Source organism: Octopus sinensis, linkage group LG1 (genome assembly GCF_006345805.1).
Source record: "Octopus sinensis linkage group LG1, ASM634580v1, whole genome shotgun sequence".
NCBI lineage: Eukaryota > Metazoa > Mollusca > Cephalopoda > Octopoda > Octopodidae > Octopus > Octopus sinensis.
In genome coordinates, this window is record NC_042997.1 from 169,599,445 (window position 1) to 169,616,580 (window position 17,136).

The window sequence follows — 17,136 nt, forward strand, 5'->3', positions numbered from 1 at the left end:
GCAAGGTCAGGAGAATATGGAGGATGAAGCAATATTATCCGACTAAGCTCTTCCAAGAGACCTTTGGTCAGTCAAGCTGTGTAACTAAGCCGTGTCACTTTTTGTTCTAAGCTGCTTTCAAATGATGAAGTCGATTACAGTAGAGATTAGCAGTAATTGTTTGATTGTTGTCTAACAGTTCATAATGGACAATTCCTTCAGTATCCCACCATACACTCAACATGATTTTCCTTGGATGAAGTCCTCCTCTTGGTTGTTGAACAGGTCTTCCTCCGCAACTGATCCAAATGGCAGTGTTTAATGTTATAGTAAAGGATCCACTTCTCATCACCTGTAATAAACCTTCCTAAAAATGGCCCCTTAAGGTGTTGTGAAAGCAATGACTGACAACAAACAACATGCTGTTGTAGATTCTCTGGAGACAGTTCATGCGGGACCCATTTTCCAACCACTGAAACCTTTCCAATCCTTTTCAGTTGGCGTAGAACAGTTGTATGGGCTACGTTAAACTGTTCTGAAAGTTCTCTACAAGTAGTGGTTGGATATTCTGTGACAACAGTTTCCAACACTTCGGAATCTAGTTGTTTTGAACGACTTTCTTTTGGCTCGCCTTTCAAACTTCAATCCCCACTTCTGAAGCAAGAAAACCATCTTCCTGCAAATTCTTTCACTCCCTATATCATCCCTATAAACTCTCTGAAGAGACTTTCCTGCTGTGCTTATATTGACACCTTGTGATCTTTAGATGGAACAAGCATGGGTGTGAATATAGCAGAAGATTATGGCCTATTGGCTATTCTGCTAATCAGAATCTGAACAAAAAATGTATAAATTACTCATTGTGACATTCTTAAAACATTGCAAGAGGTACCATTTTGAAAAATACTATCTAAAACTGTTTTCTAAAAAATCGGCCATTACTTTTGCACCAACCTGATATATATGTAAGTGTGTGTGTGTGTGTATGAATACCCCTCATTCATTGGACAATAAGCTTTGCTTGCAAAGATCTATTGAGGCAAGTGAAATCAAAATCAAAGTCACTGACGTGGCCGATGACAGTACCACCTGAGTGGCACTTGTGCCAGTGGAATGTTAAAAGCACATCCGAGCATGGGATGTAACCAGCCCATTTATGAGCACCCCTCATTCATTGGACAGTAAACTTTACTTGCGAAGACCTATTAAGGCAAGTGAAATCAAATTAAAATCACTGACATGGTCGATGACAGTACCGCTTGAGTGGCACTTGTGCCAGTGGAACACTAAAAGCACATCTAAGCGTGATCGTTGCCAGGGCCACAGATTGGCTCCCGTGCCAGTGACACACAAAAAGCACCATTCAAGCGTGATTGTTGCCAGTGTCACCTTACTGGCACATGTGCAGGTGGCACATGAAAAACAACATTCAAGCATGGTGGTTGCCTGTGCTGCCGGACTGGCTCCCTTGCAGGTAGCACGTAAAAAACACCTTTTGAGCATAGTCATTGCCAGAACTGTCTGACTGGCCCTCATGCTGGTGACACATAAAAGCACCCGCTACATCTCAGAGTGGTTGGCATTAGGAAGGGCATCCAGCTATAGAAACTTTGCCAGAACAGATTGAGCCTAGTGCAGCCTTCTGACTCACCAGTCCTCAGTCAAGCCGTCCAACCTGTGCCAGCATGGAAAGCAGACGTTAAACGACGACAACAATTATATATATATACTGCAGGCTAGCAAATTTAGATAAACTGCAAGCTAGCAAACTTAGACAAACCGTGAGCTAGCAAATTTAGATGAACCGTGAGCTAGCAAATTTAGACGAACCGCGAGCTAGCAAATTTAGATGGGAGCATCTTCTGGATTTGTATTCTTTCGGGGGAGTTATTAAAATCGAGTAGGAGAATCCAAGTGCATGCACTAGTTTATATAGAGTGGTGGTGGTGATGCAGAGGGGGATGTTGGTGAATCAAGTGGTAAATTGAAAGAGAGAGACAGTGGAGCAGAGAGACAGAGAGGAGCGGGCAGAGTTAAGGTGGTCAGGCATGGAACACAAGGGAGAAAAATATTCTTTGGAATTTTGGGTAACATAATTTAATGAAACAACAAATACATATATATATGCATGTATATATATATATGCATATGTATATATATGTGTGTGTGTGTGTGTGTGTGTATAAATAGATAGATATATATATATATAGACACATATACACACTTATGTATGTATACATATATCTACACACACACACACACACATATATATATATACATACATACATACATACAAACATGTAAATAAATATATTTTGAAAGTAATTGAAATTGAAACCATATAATAGTGAAAGTATTTATAGAGATGTTATTGTTTCACTTTGGACACGTAATACGGAAACAGTGTAAGAGATAAGAGGTTGCTCTGGGCTTGCATTAGGCAAGAAGTTAAACATTTTTTGGGGCCCATAACACTGCATAGACCTTAAGTAAGGCATGTGTAAAATCTGAATGAAATCCATTGGGTGATTCTCGAGTTTTAGTGAAGCACACAGACAGACAAACACACATTCTCAGCTTTATATTTACAGATGGCTTTGGTTGGCCTGAGGCTATACTAGAAGACATTTGCCACAATGGAATTGAACCCAAAACCATGTGGTTAGGAAGCAAACTTGTTGTCACACAGCCACGTCTGTGTTTATAAATAATAAATGAAAAAACAAGTAATTTTAATTAAAGAATTTACATGATTAATGAATACATTCAACACACTTTGTTAAAAATTTGGATTTCCTTTTTCCTGGAAACATGTTAAATTAGTAGTTGTAATTTTGATTTCCTTTTCCCGTTTAGAAATGTATTTGATTCTTCTTGTTTAAACTACTAAATTGATTTTAGATGTAAGACAAAATTTCCCCTTTAATTGTTTTCCACCTTGCTGTGAGGTTATTAAAGATGCATGAATTAGGAATTGTTAACTCACTTATTGATCTTCCTTCATTCAGCTTTGTCTTGAGGCAATTGTGTAATTAGCTCTCGTTTAACTCTCCTATTATAAGTCTTTGCATTTCATTGGTTTCTTCTAGGTTCTACAATAATTAGATTGAAATAATACTTCATAAGAAATAAAAACACCAGAGATTGAGGAAATTAAGGATTCTCTGCATTACTGAATACCATTTCAATAAAATCCGTGAAATAAAATACATTTTTTAAAAATAAAGAGCCCAATAGAATTCTGTAACTTCTTTTCATTATCCCTATTAATCATTCTAATTATGATAATAGCAATCCAATTGTCTTCATTATATAGAACAACTGATACAGATAATTGCTTTATATTGGCTTTATCTTGATCTTCTTCAAATTAAGATAGATTTCACATCCACATTACAGTTGAGTGACTTGTTTTAGGAATTTGAATTTAGATATCCAGGTCATTCAAATTTGGAGTTGTATTCATCCCATCTTATATTTAAAATGAGTTTAAAAGTCCTGTTTTTTTTTTTAATTATATTGTTTCAGTGTTAGTGTAAAATTATTGTTACTTTAGGTTCAGTTGTTTTTAAGAGTTATCTGCCAGTCTCTTTTTTTTAATGATAATTTTAGCATATTTCCATTTGTAATAGTGCAGTTTTTTTTTCCTTATATATACTATATTATTGGTGGCACTATTTTAAAGTAGCTAAAAATCTTAATATATAATTCTTGGTTTATCTCATTGGGGCAATCTGTATAAATTTTAAAGTAAAATGCTAGTTGACATGGAAGACAACAAACTTTGTTAGCTACTAATAGTACTAAAACATTTTATTGTATAATTAATGATGATTTTCCTATTCTAGATTAGAATAAATCAAAACAAGACATTTGTAATAAATCAGCTTTACTTTAGTTAGCATCCTATCTTATATATCAATTCTAAATACAAATAAATGAATTAAGAGATTTCTTTACAAATTAAAACTGAAACTATATTCTTGACAGAGAATGATTTTTTTTTAAACTTTATATGTTGCTTCTTCCTTCAATATAGCATCAAAACTTAAAAATCATATCATCCTATTTACTCTCTATGTTAAAATAAAATTGGCCTGTCCATTGCAAATATAGATATATCTTCTCATTTTCAATTTTTTTCCACTTGCTGGGTGTGGAGGAAGAGATAGTGCTTATGATCTTTACAGGCTCTCCAAGACTGATGAGATTGCTGTCATTAATGTTCCATTTAAACTGTTGCAAGCAAACACCTGCAAGAAAGACACGGGCAGGGAGGAGATTCCAGAGGGATGAAGTTCTGGGAGGAAAGACTAGGCATAGCAAGGTGCTGGGGGCAGAGTTAGACACAACAAGGGTCATAAGAAGCGGGGAGACATCCTATGTTAGGGCTGTACTTCCACCAGGACAGATCTTCAGTAATAGTGAGGCCTAGTTTTTGGCCATGAAAGCTCCTGGTGAGTGCCACTCATGTTTTAGTTGTTTAGTTTTTTTTTTTTTTGGTCTTAACTTTTTTTTTTATTGTACCTAAGTGGGTTGGGAGTGCCTGAGTGGTGGAGGTACAAGATTAGAGAGCTCTGAGGAATAAAGACCTTTATAATAGCAATAGAAAAGACAGAAGAGATAGTATCCCTTTGAGCTGGAGCATGTCTGTGAGTGTTTTAATGTCAGTCAGTTGAGTGGCTCTTCTCTGGATGTGTTTCAAGATTTTTGTGTGTATAGTAGTAACACTGTCCCACATGTGAGAGCAACACTCCATTGTGAACCTCACTTGAGCTTTGGGGAGTGTTTGCAAATTTTGGGGCTGAAATATCTTCTGGCTTTAATGGCTTGATGAGAAGTGTCATTCTTTTGGATATTATCTTAGCTATGTTAAGGAAGTGCTTTTACCAGAAGAGATCCTCGGTGATGGTGAGACTTTGGATCTGGAGTGACTGAAGGCTGTAAGCTGAGTTCTGCTCATATTTAGTTGTTTCTGTTTGTTCATATTTTAGTTTTCGCTAATTTACAATATCACAACTGGCACATGTGAAAACTATTCTAGAACATACAATTATTTATTTTCCAATATGAAATACGAATTTCATAATTTTATTTGAAACTTACAGTTTCGCTAATTTGTGTGCATTCTACTTATATAAAATATTTCAAAGAGCACTAAATAGTTGATCAGCTGATTAAGTTTGTTTTCTACTGATTTACTTTCTGTGTTTGAAATAAGGCCAAAATGTTCAGGATCCCTATTTTTAAAAAATATTTTCATTAGTAAATTGAATTTGTCTTTATATCCTAATTACCTTGTCTTTTAACTAAATAGCTATATTTTTCAGTTCAGTACTAATTATTGATTATGTTGTTTAATGTGTTGGTCAGTTTTAATCTTAAAAATACGTGGGTTGATGTCAACTAATGCATTATTCAGTTAACACATTACATTAAGATCAGTAATCTCATCTGTTCTTTACGTTATAGTAATTTGCTAAATAATAATTAGAATTTAAAAAATGTATTTTCTATAAATTTGCTTATTCTTTTGCAGAGCTTTTGGATTTGAATCCATTACCAAAGACTGCTTTGAAAAACAAAGATTATGAAGACTTATATAAATTTAGTCACTTCAATCCAGTGCAGACACAAATTTTTCACTCACTTTACCACACTGACTCCAACATTCTTATAGGAGCACCAACAGGTTCTGGCAAAACAGTTGCTGCAGAAATTGCTATCTTTAGAGTGTTCCAGGTTTACAAGAAGGCTAAGGTATTTTCATAATTAAATCAAAACTGCTTCTACTCACCCTTAGACATCATTATCATTGCTGTCATCATCATCATCATCATCACATCAATTTTATTTTTGTGTTGGAACAAATTAAATGGGTATGTAGTACTGTGTATAAAGGATTTATCAAACTGAGTCCTCTCAGTTATGAGTCTTCACTTTCTGAAATATGTCATCACTTCTTTTGACGATTTCCTTGTGCTTTTTCAGTTTAGCAGATGTTGATTCTTCTTCTTTCCTTAGCAACTTTTTCACTTCTCTTCTATTCAGTTTTGCATATCTTTATCAATTGTATTTAATTCTTTCTTTTTAGTCTCCGCTAATCTTCACACAACACACACAGTACCATATAACATTTACTTTTTATATATCCTTCATACAGCTTACTATTTGCTACCATCAGAAACACCACTTCTCTAATCTTTTCCCTCGTCAACCTTTTTTAAAATTTTTTTGTAACATTAGCTACTATATAATCACCAGTATCACTTCCAACTTTAATTATATTATTTAGTGGGAAGCAATTCATCCAGCTCATTTGTACATGATGTACAGGTTTTCTCTCTGGTATCTATATCATTTGTTGGCATTCATTCCCAAAAGATATGTATGTAAACTCACACTCTTACAAGGCTTTTTCACGGTGTCTGTGCATTTCCATTTGTAAGGCATTGGTCAACCTGAAGTTAGAGCAGAGGACACTTGCCCAAGGTGCCACCCAATGAGAGTGTAAGGCATTGGTCATCCTGAGGTTAGAACTGAGGACACTTGCCCAAAGAGCTACCTAGAACCACATAGTTTTGAAGCAAACTTCTTAACTTTATGATCACGCCTGCATCTCTAACTCTGCATAATTTCTTCTAAAGAAATTATTCATTGATTTAATTTAATTAACTCATCTCAGTCTCTTCCTGCTGCATGCATCTTCAACTGTGCAGGTATGGTACAAAAACCTTCCTCTCTTGTTTTGATGCATATTAACTAGTAAAGCTGAGCTGGTGATAATGATGTTTTTATGTAGCTAATGTTTTATGTTTTTGTTTTCTATTAGCATCAGAGTTTGGACTGGTGCACATTGTGTGTTTGCTGTTGAAATGTGTCACCCTGTAAAAGGTGGGGGGTTTCTTTGCCGTGCCCTGTATTTGTCATATGCATCAACAATAGCATACCCAGTCCACATAAAATGTACTGGTCCACATAACAATCACCTGTGCTGGTGTTAGGAAGGGCATGCCAAATCAGTTTGTCAGTTCATGTTAAACCATCCATCCCATGCCAGCATGAATAGAGGGGCATTAAATGATGACAATAGTGTTGATAATGAACATGTGATAAGCATTACCCTGGTCTTTCTTTCTAAATGACAGGATTTCTTTTGCACTAATTAAACCTAGTCTAGCTCCCCCCCATCTCTCTCTCTCTCTCTCTCTCTCTCTCTCTCTCTCTATTTGGAATTCTACAAGCACGTTCTTTGTCTAAGCTTCAAATAATTGTGTAGAACTTTTTAACCATCTTTTACAAAGGTTCCGCAGAAACTAGTGTTGGCGTGCTTTGTCAAAAATTATTTAAATAAGTTCATATCCACTTCAAATGTCATGAGTACTACTAAGCAAATGCTTAGTACTTTACTAAACATGAACATTTTTCTAGTTTTCAAATAAGAGCTTTGATTGAAATATCAGTATTCATGCCACTTGGTTGTGTATTTCTAGCCTGGTTTTGTTTTTAAGCAAAAATATTGTCTGTCTCTTTGAGAATATCTAAAGAACATCAATGTGCAATAATAACTTTTCCAGATTTTTCTTTTTTATTCATATGTGCCTGATTGTATTGTTTTGAGTGCTGAACCGCTCTCTGTTCTGGAAACTTGGAAACTCTTTCTAGAACATTTTATTTCTTTAATTTCTAATAACATCTGCTGTAGAAAATTATACTTATGTCTCTAAACTGCAAAATGTAAAACAATTTAACTATTTTCATTCAGTTTCACTGGGTCCATTGTTAATGTGCTGAAGTACTTAGTAACTGACATTGTGTTGAGTAAAAACACTATTTTTCTTATACCTAACTGTCTGCATAGGTAAAATAAATGCCACTCCCATTATTGTGACTACAATAGTAGGTTAAAATTTTAATTATGCAATTATTGGCATGCTATTATTAAACAGACACAAACACTCTTTCCCTCTCTCTCTCATTCCAAATGGTTCATATTAGACATCCAATGCTGGAATTATCATACATTCCAAGCTAACATAAAAAAAAAACACTAAATGGTAGAAATAAAAATATCTTATCTATCCCTTTACTTCTGTACAGCTATTTTCTAATGCTTTAATTTTTTTCAGGCTGTTTACATTGCACCACTAAAAGCTTTAGTCAGAGAAAGAATAACTGATTGGAAAGTGAGAATTGAACAGAAACTGGGTAAAAAGTAAGTTTCGTGATTTCAAAGCATTAAATTTGCCAAGTTATTGCAGTATTTATTTATTTATTCATTTATTTTGATAATGACTTAGAGGAGAAAGGACAACTCCCATGATCTGTTTCAGAGTCTTTGAGATTGGTGAGAGGACAGCAGGAGACCAAAGACCTGGTCTGCATGCTTATAAAAGAGTGGCTTTTATAAGGCATTGATTGATCTGAGGCTAATGTAAAAAAAAACACTTGCTGAAGAAGATGCAGTAGAATTGAATCTGAAACCGCATGTGAGAGGGTGCTGAAAAGTCCTTGACTTTAAGGGTATCACAAAAGGCCTGGTTGGAGGCTCAACCCTTTGAGTTCTTTTACAGGGCTTAGAAAGACAGGAGGACTGTTGCAATAAGTGTGTGACTCTGAGAATGGAATATGTTGGATAAAACCATCATAAACTAATTCTCATGTATTTTCTTTTACCCAAAGCCAGGAACTTTTCAGCACCTCCCTCATAGTTGTGAAGCAGATTTCTGACTGAACCACATGATCATGACGGTGTCAGCTCTGATCGAGCTAATATATGATGAAAGCCAACCTTTCCAGCATTTATTCCGATACAGTATATCTCAGAATACTTTACCTGATGTGTCCTTCATTTTGTTAAAGTCAGTAGGGGTGATTTGAGAAAGATTTAGTTGCTCTTTGTAGCAGATATCTCAGATTAGTTGAAAATAAAATTTTAATTTTTCTGACTATTAATCTCTAAACTGGAAGTGAACATACTTAGAATTGCAGTAAACTTCCAATTAAATAGGCTAATAGTGGGGGAAAATGTGCTTATTAATGCTGAAAATCTGTTAAACTCTGAGAAATTTATTACTTTCCATATAAAAATAAAGCTTTCATATAGTATACACTAGCGTACAATATAAAATTATTAAATTATAATAAAATACTATGTATTACTTCTGTTTTTGACTGTAGCTTGCTATGTCTATAGTGATATTAAAGTATTATTGCTTGGCCTGTTAAATTTGAAATCTATTAAATTAGGGTTTAACTACATTATTTACATTTGATGGATATTTATCCTCATCTTGTCTGTTGTTAATGCAACATTTCAGCTGATATACCTTCCAGCCTTCTTTAGGTTTCTTGGGGAAATTTTGAACCTGGGTTCTCATTCCTAAGCTATTTTTCGATGTTGTTGTTATTAGTTAGTTAGTTAGTTAGTTAATTTGGCTCAAAAGCAAATAGCAAGGCCATGTAGGGGGACATGGAGTTAAGTACAGGGTGGTGTTCATGTAAAGAGTTCAGGCCACTTGAGGTCAAGGGAGGTTATTGTTCAGGTCACTGCTTGGAATCTTGGGGTTAGTAGCCCGTGCTCTTAACCACTGTGCCATATTCCCGTGAGCAATTATGGAGTGAATTTTAAGGCTTATAAATCTAATATTTTCCTCTCTTTTCTTCATAATTGGAGTGGTTAGTATGTTTTTGGTGTAGTTGTTGCTTAATAGATTGATCATTTCTTCATAATGGGTATCACGATTGCTACTTATATACTTTGCTTGCTGTTTTAGGCACTGAGCAATCCCTTTCTTTACACTGTATAGATGGTGGGAATTGAAGTTGAGGTATTGTCCAGTGAATTGAAGTTGAGGTATCATCAACTGTAAATAATGTACATAATTTCTCATCTCTTAAATACAGAACTGTAGGGTTTTACTGTATTTACTTATATTTACACATTTTCATCATTTCATTCCCCTATCAACATAGTATAGCTGTAAATATTAAAATTTTTCTCATCTTTTAAGGCAAGGTTAACAGCTAGAAAAGTGCTGGTATTATTTCTAGCCCACATTCAGGCTCCCTCATTGGCTCTGTCAGTCAAAAGGCAGTTAGCTGAGTTAATAGTGTGCTGGTTTATTGTCCTTGGAAAAAATTGTTAAACTAGTTGCCCAATACATCAAAATATAACTAGACACCTTACTGACTTGCAGTTCAATGTTGTGAATTGTACAAGCATCATACGAACAACAGGTACTTGCAGTGATAAATTCAAATCTTCCTAGACTGGTGTCTTATTCTGATATCTCTTAAATCCTTAACTCTTTTGATATAAACTTGTCTGAGACACTCTTGGTTCTATTATATAAACCTTATGTCTTAAAATTGTAGTCTTCCATAAAAATTTCTTGTTAATGTTTGTTCCAAGCTTCAGTTAAATAATGACGGTTAATTTACTAAATTTTTCATTATTTTTAAAATTAATTGAAATAGAAAGTGTATTTCAACAGAAATTTGCTAACAAAAGGGTTAATGTCTTGAAAAATAGTGAGATGAGCAATAACTACCAGCAAACTGTATACAAAACGAGCAATTTATTACTTCTTTCTTGAGTTATTAAATTTAATAACTTAATGTAAGCAACTTATTATATTGAACAATAATCATTACAAATTTATTATTAGGTATATCAAGGTATTATAGTAGAATCACTAGAGCAGCAGGTAGAATAGCTGGCAGTATTTAGTTATGTCCCCTTATGTTTTGAGCTTAGCTTTTCGTCTTCCAGATACATTCAAAATATAGTTACAGTTGGTGAAATAAGAACTAGCCAAGTACTGGAGATCAGTCTCCCATACTAACATATATACTCGTGTAAAATTTGAATTTTTTAGACCATTTTTTATGGTCAAATTTATTGGGTCAACTATTACATTCTAGCTGAAATTCATGCTAGAATCCCAAGTACCGTATCAGCAGCAGAAACCCAACTGATCTCGAAGGAAATAAAAGCAAAGACAATGAATTGCAATAATATTACCAAGTTACATATATATATATATATATATATACATACATACATACATATAATATATATATATATACATACATATATATATATATATATATATATATATATACCTGGGACGTAGTCAGTCCACCTGTGCATACCTTCCTTCTTGTGACACTTGTGAAGACCTGTTGAGGCAAGTGAAAATCAAAACAAATCAAAATAGATGAACATCAATGGAATTTGTATCCTTGTGGTACCAGTGCCGGTGGCACACAAGAAAACCATCCGAACGTGGCCGTAGCCAGTACCGCATCGACTGGCCTCCGTGCTGTGGGCACGTAACAAACACCATCCGATCGTGGCCGTTCACCAGCCTCATCTGGGACCTGTGTCGGTGGCACATAAAAACACCATCCGAGCGTGGCCGTCTGCCAGCCTCGTCTGGCACCTGTGTCGGTGGCACATAAAATCACCCACTACACTCTCGGGGTGGTTGGCGTTAGGAAGGGCATCCAGCTGTAGAAACACTGCCAGATCTGACTGGCCTGGTGCAGCCTTCGGGCTCCCCAGACCCCAGTTGAACCGTCCAACCCATGCTAGCATGGAAAGCGGACGTTAAATGATGATGATGATGATGATGATATATACATACATACATATAATATATATTGGCTTCCGTGCTGGTGGCACGTAAAATACACCAATCCAACAGTACGACAGGCACCCATGCCAACCCCCTTTGCTTGCGAAGACATGTTGGGGCAAGCGAAATCGAAATTGAATTGAACCAGCCAGGATCCCTGGTCTGGTGGTACGTAAAAAGCACTATCCGACTCGTGGCCGATGCCAGCGCCGCCTCGACTGGCTTACGTGCCGGTGGCACATAAAATACACCATTGCCAGCCTCGCCTGGCACCTGTGCAGGTGGCACGTAAAAAGCACCCACTACACTCACGGAGTGGTTGGCGTTAGGAAGGGCATCCAGCTGTAGAAACATTGCCAGATAAGACTGGAGCCTGGTGCAGCCTTCTGGCTTCCCAGATCCCCGGTCGAACCGTCCAACCCATGCTAGCATGGAGAACGGACGTTAAACGATGATGATGATGATATATATATATTTATATACACATACATATATATATATATATATATATATATGCATGCATACATACATACATACATACATGCATATATATATATATATACGTACACATATGAAATATTGAATGTTATATTTATGTGTGTCTGTGTATATATATGTTTACATAGATAAAATTGAATGTCTGAAACAGTTTACACTTCCCACATTCAATGTTTTTTTCATCATGGAAAGTCAAATCACAAATAAGAGCAGGCTTGAAGTGGGATTCAAGAACCTTATTGCTTGATATGAATAAAGTCAATCTTCAATTCTGCTGCCTTGCCAATCACCATCATCATCATCATCATTCAACATCTATTTTCTATGCTGGCATGGGATTGATAGTTTTACAAGAAACAGTGAGCCAAGGAGCTGTGCCAAGCTACATGTCTGCTTTGACATGATTTCTAAAGCTGGATGCCCTTTCTAATGTTAACTTTACAGATGCTTTTTATGTGGCACCAGTACCAGTGAGGTCACCAAGTAACTTGCAAGATAAGACTTTCAGGTGATGGGGTGCAGTATTGAAGGAGGTGACTTTATGCCATGTGATGGAAGCTTGAAAAACAAACTGTTGCCACACAATAATGTTAAGAATGTCTCTGTGTCAGATGGAGAGCTCATTTAACCGATGAGCAGCTTTATCAAGATCTACCCAAAGCGAGTGAGCAGATGCAGCAGAGAACAATGAGAATTGCTGGTTATTGTGTAATGCACCCAGAAGGACCTATGTGTCAACTGGTCTTACGGCAGTCAGTCGAGGGAAGAATCAACAGGGAAAAAAAACAACTAGCCTATGTGAACATCTTACTTCATGACAGTGAAATGACAAATGTTGTTAAATTAAGAACATGCTTGAGGGACCATGATGGATGGCATGTTTGTGTGAAATCATCGAAGCATCCAGTAGGTTAGCCAAACTAACTAAAGCAGTGTTTATCAACCTTTTTACCTTTGCATAACCCTTAAAATAAATTACATGTCTCAAGGAACCCCTGCGCAAAAAAAATTATATACTATATCTTTCTCATATTTTTCATCGTAGTTCACGTGGTAAATATCATTATTTATATATATATATATATATATGAAGACCCGGCAAGACTAGTCAGTCCACCTGTGCATACCTTCCTCTTGTGACACTTGTGAAGACCGGTTGAGGCAAGTGAAAATCAAATCAAATCAAATCAAATCAAAATAGACAAAATAGATGAACATCAATGGAATTTGTATCTTGTGGTACCAGTGCCTGTGGCACACAAGAATTCCATCAGTGCTGTAGTCAGTGCGGTGGGCACATGACAAACACCATCCGATCGTGGCCGTTCGCCAGCCTCATCTAGCACCTGTGTCGGTGGCACATAAAAACACCATCCGAAGACCCGGCAAGACTAGTCAGGCCATAACCCATGGCCCCTACCTGGGACGTAGTCAGTCCACCTGTGCATACTTTCCTTCTTGTGACACTTGTGAAGACCTGTTGAGGCAAGTGAAAATCAAATCAAAACAAATCAAAATAGATGAACATCAATGAAATTTGTATCCTTGTGGTACCAGTGCCGGTGGCACGTGGCACACAAGAAAACCATCCGAACGTGGCCGTAGCCAGTACCGCATCGACTGGCCTCTGTGCTGTGGGCACGTAACAAGCACCATCCGATCGTGGCCGTTTTGCCAGCCTCATCTGGCACCTGTCGGTGGCACATAAAAACACCATCCGAGCGTGGCCGTCTGCCAGCCTCGTCTGGCACCTGTGTCGGTGGCACATAAAATCACCCACTACACTCTCGGAGTGGTTGGCGTTAGGAAGGGCATCCAGCTGTAGAAACACTGCCAGATCTGACTGGACTGGTGCAGCTTTCGGGCTCCCCAGACCCCAGTTGAACCGTCCAACCCATGCTAGCATGGAAAGCGGACGTTAAATGATGATGATGATGATGATGATGATGACACACACACATATACATTGCCATATATACACACACACACATATACATTGCCAGATAAGACTGGAGCCTGGTGCAGCCTTCTGGCTTCCCAGATCCCCGGTCAAACCGTCCAACCCATGCTATCATGGAGAACAGACGTTAAACGATGATGATGATATACATACATGATGTATAAATATTTATATATATATATGCCCATCCAAAGTACCTTGGATCACAGGACGGCCTGCTGTGTTTACCTTGGATTGTAGGGCGACCTACTGTGGTTGAGGAGACCTATTGAGCCAAGTACATCAATATCAAAAAATCAAATGGAAATTGTAGTTGTGATACCTGTGCCATTGGCACGTAAAAAGCACCATCTGAATGTGGCCAATGCCAGTGCTGCCTTGACTGGCTTCTGTGCTGGCGGCACATAAAAAGCACCAACCTATCGTGGCCGTTGCCAGCCTTCCCTGGCCCCTGTGCCAGTGGCACATAAAAAGCACCCATTACACTCACAGTGTGGTTGGCATTAGGAAGAGCATCCAGCTGTAGAAACACTTCCAGATTAGACTGGAGCCTGGAGCCAGACCCCAGTCGAACCATACAATCCATGCTAGCAAGGAAAACGGACGTTAAACGATGATGATGATGATACAATGTAAAGGTTTTTCTCTGTAAAAATAAGGAAAAAAAAACAAGGTGTCCATAAATTACAGACATCACTAAATTATATTTTTTGATAACATAATAGGTTAGATAGGATGATGTCTATATTACAATAACCAATAATATGTTGTGCATGTATAGTAGTATTACAATCATGAAATTAGCATTAGCTTATCACCTGGAACTCCGGTTGAAAGACAGTGAACTAAAGCATGATAGAGGGTCAGCAACATGTGTTTTGCTGTAAGGGAGATAATAGTTACTCTAGTTGGAAAAGGGAGATGATGAGGAAGTTGTGTCATGGAATTGCTTTCTGTCTCAGAAGTCATTATCAGTATTGACTTTCTCAGTATAATTATTAAAGAAGAATAGAACTGAAGTTACATTAATAGATCTAGTATTTTCCTTTGATTGATTTTTTCCTTTTTTTCAGAGTGGTTGAATTAACTGGAGATTTTACTCCTGATATGAAATCAATTGCTAACGCTGACCTTATTGTGACAACACCTGAGAAATGGGATGGTGTTAGTCGAAGCTGGCAAACAAGAACTTACGTCAAAGATGTAGCTTTGTTGGTTATTGATGAAATTCATCTTCTCGGTGAGTTATTTTTTATGCTTAATTACATCTTTTATTGCCACATAAGCTACAAATTTAGTACAATACGACAATTTACAAAAATGGCTGTAGTTTTATATTCAGTGTGTGAGATAGAAAGATGAAAGATGTAAGCAAAGATGCGGTAGCAAGGTATGGGTGATATTTTCCACTCTCACCCACCTTTCAGCAAATTAAAAGCAATACAGTTGCAGTCATACTTTTGGAAGAATCCTATTAAGTTTGTTAATTATTTGTATCTCAGATCAATATACTCATTATCAATATTTTACACCTTCTTTCCATGTTGGCATGGGTTAGATGAGTTGTCATGGTCCAGTTTGAGGTTACTACTCTCCTAGATGGATTGGAGTACCACATCTAGCTCATACATTCTATTCTGGCATACTTCCTGTTGCTAGATGCCCTTCTTGTACTTTTTACAGAATGTACTGGATGTATTATAATGTGGCTCCATCAGCATTAGAGAGGTTGTAATGTTCTTGACAAACCTGAACTGTCTTCTTACCCTATATTGTCTGCATTCATTTGTCAATCTTTTTACAACATGTATTAGGTGCATTTTATCTTGGTACCAGTATTAAGAGAGAGATAATCCCTGTCAGATTAAAGAGTCCTCCCTTCTGTAGGTTATTTATGTTCTTTCAAGACAAATGTGACTAAGTGGGTGAACAGAAGAGAGTGATAACAGAACCAAGTTGAGAAGGTGACAGAATAGAGAGTATAGGTATGATGGGAGAAACAGATAGAAACAAGAGTGGGTAATGAAAGAGAGGCAGTGAATTCCAGCTACATATTGGTTATTGGTAAGGATATTGAATAAAAAAGCTTCATCTACATTTGCAGCATGATGAGGGAAGAAAAAGTAATGTGGAGGAAACTAAATGGTGGAGGATGGAGTAATGGAAGCAATGGAGAGTGATATATGTTAATAAAGAGTGACAGAAGAAAAACTAATAAGAGAGAGAATGAAGGATAGAAAATTAATTGTGAAAATGGACAGTGGTAAAAGAGCAAATAATTGGTAGTAGTAAGAGAGAGTGATGGATGACAGTAGAATGTGACATGGAGGAGAGAGAATGACAGCACTAGAGAATGGTAATAGTAGGGGATATGAGATGGACAAATTAGATAATATAATTCTATGGAAGCTATATGTGCATGAAAAACAAAAAAGGTAGATATGAGAAGAATGCTCTTGATCAGAGTTCTCTGCACTATTAAGGTTGATCTGAGGCTAAACATTAGCACCATTGACTGGATATACACTCACATCAGCTGAAAAGTTCAGCAGATAAGCAGAATATTTAATCCGTTTTTCTGTAGCTCTCTGTTTTGTCCTCCACCAGTTAAGACCTTTTTTTTTTCAAGTTATTAAATGTTACATATTGTATTTCAGTGTTTTCCTAATATCCAACATCATAACTGGACTACTGCTTTTTATGTTTCTTACCTACATCAACTCTTTTCCACTTAATTTTTCATCTGCCAAAGTGCCTATAAATTATTATATATTATAATAGGAAATCAGTTAATATAGACAAAAGACAATTGTTCTTGTTACCCCTCATAGAGACCAAATGAAGGGTTGTGTCATCTTAGCACTTCCTGCATGTTTTCTGGTTCCTAGTATGCTTTCAAAGGACTGTAGTAGATGAGTAAATTTGAAAGAAAAGATTGGATTGTTGAATCCCGGATCTCAGAAATCAAATGTCCAAACAAAAATAGCTAAATATTTTGAGGGTAAAAAGGTTAAAAAGAATGGCATCATTTTTTAAGAATAAGGTAACAGAATTTAG

At 36.6% G+C, this 17,136-nt stretch overlaps 1 protein-coding gene across 2 annotated transcripts in view; it reads left to right on the top strand.

The window, feature by feature from the left end:
- The window catches only part of LOC115215175 (activating signal cointegrator 1 complex subunit 3), a 526,302-nt gene that overhangs the window by 64,224 nt on the left and 444,942 nt on the right, over positions 1 to 17,136 (top strand). For both annotated transcript variants that reach the window (XM_029784370.2, XM_036506863.1), the window contains exons 25-27: positions 5,519 to 5,739; positions 8,109 to 8,194; positions 15,153 to 15,319. In XM_029784370.2, coding sequence (XP_029640230.1) covers positions 5,519 to 5,739; positions 8,109 to 8,194; positions 15,153 to 15,319 — 474 coding nt within the window. The remainder of the gene's footprint in view (positions 1 to 5,518; positions 5,740 to 8,108; positions 8,195 to 15,152; positions 15,320 to 17,136) is intronic.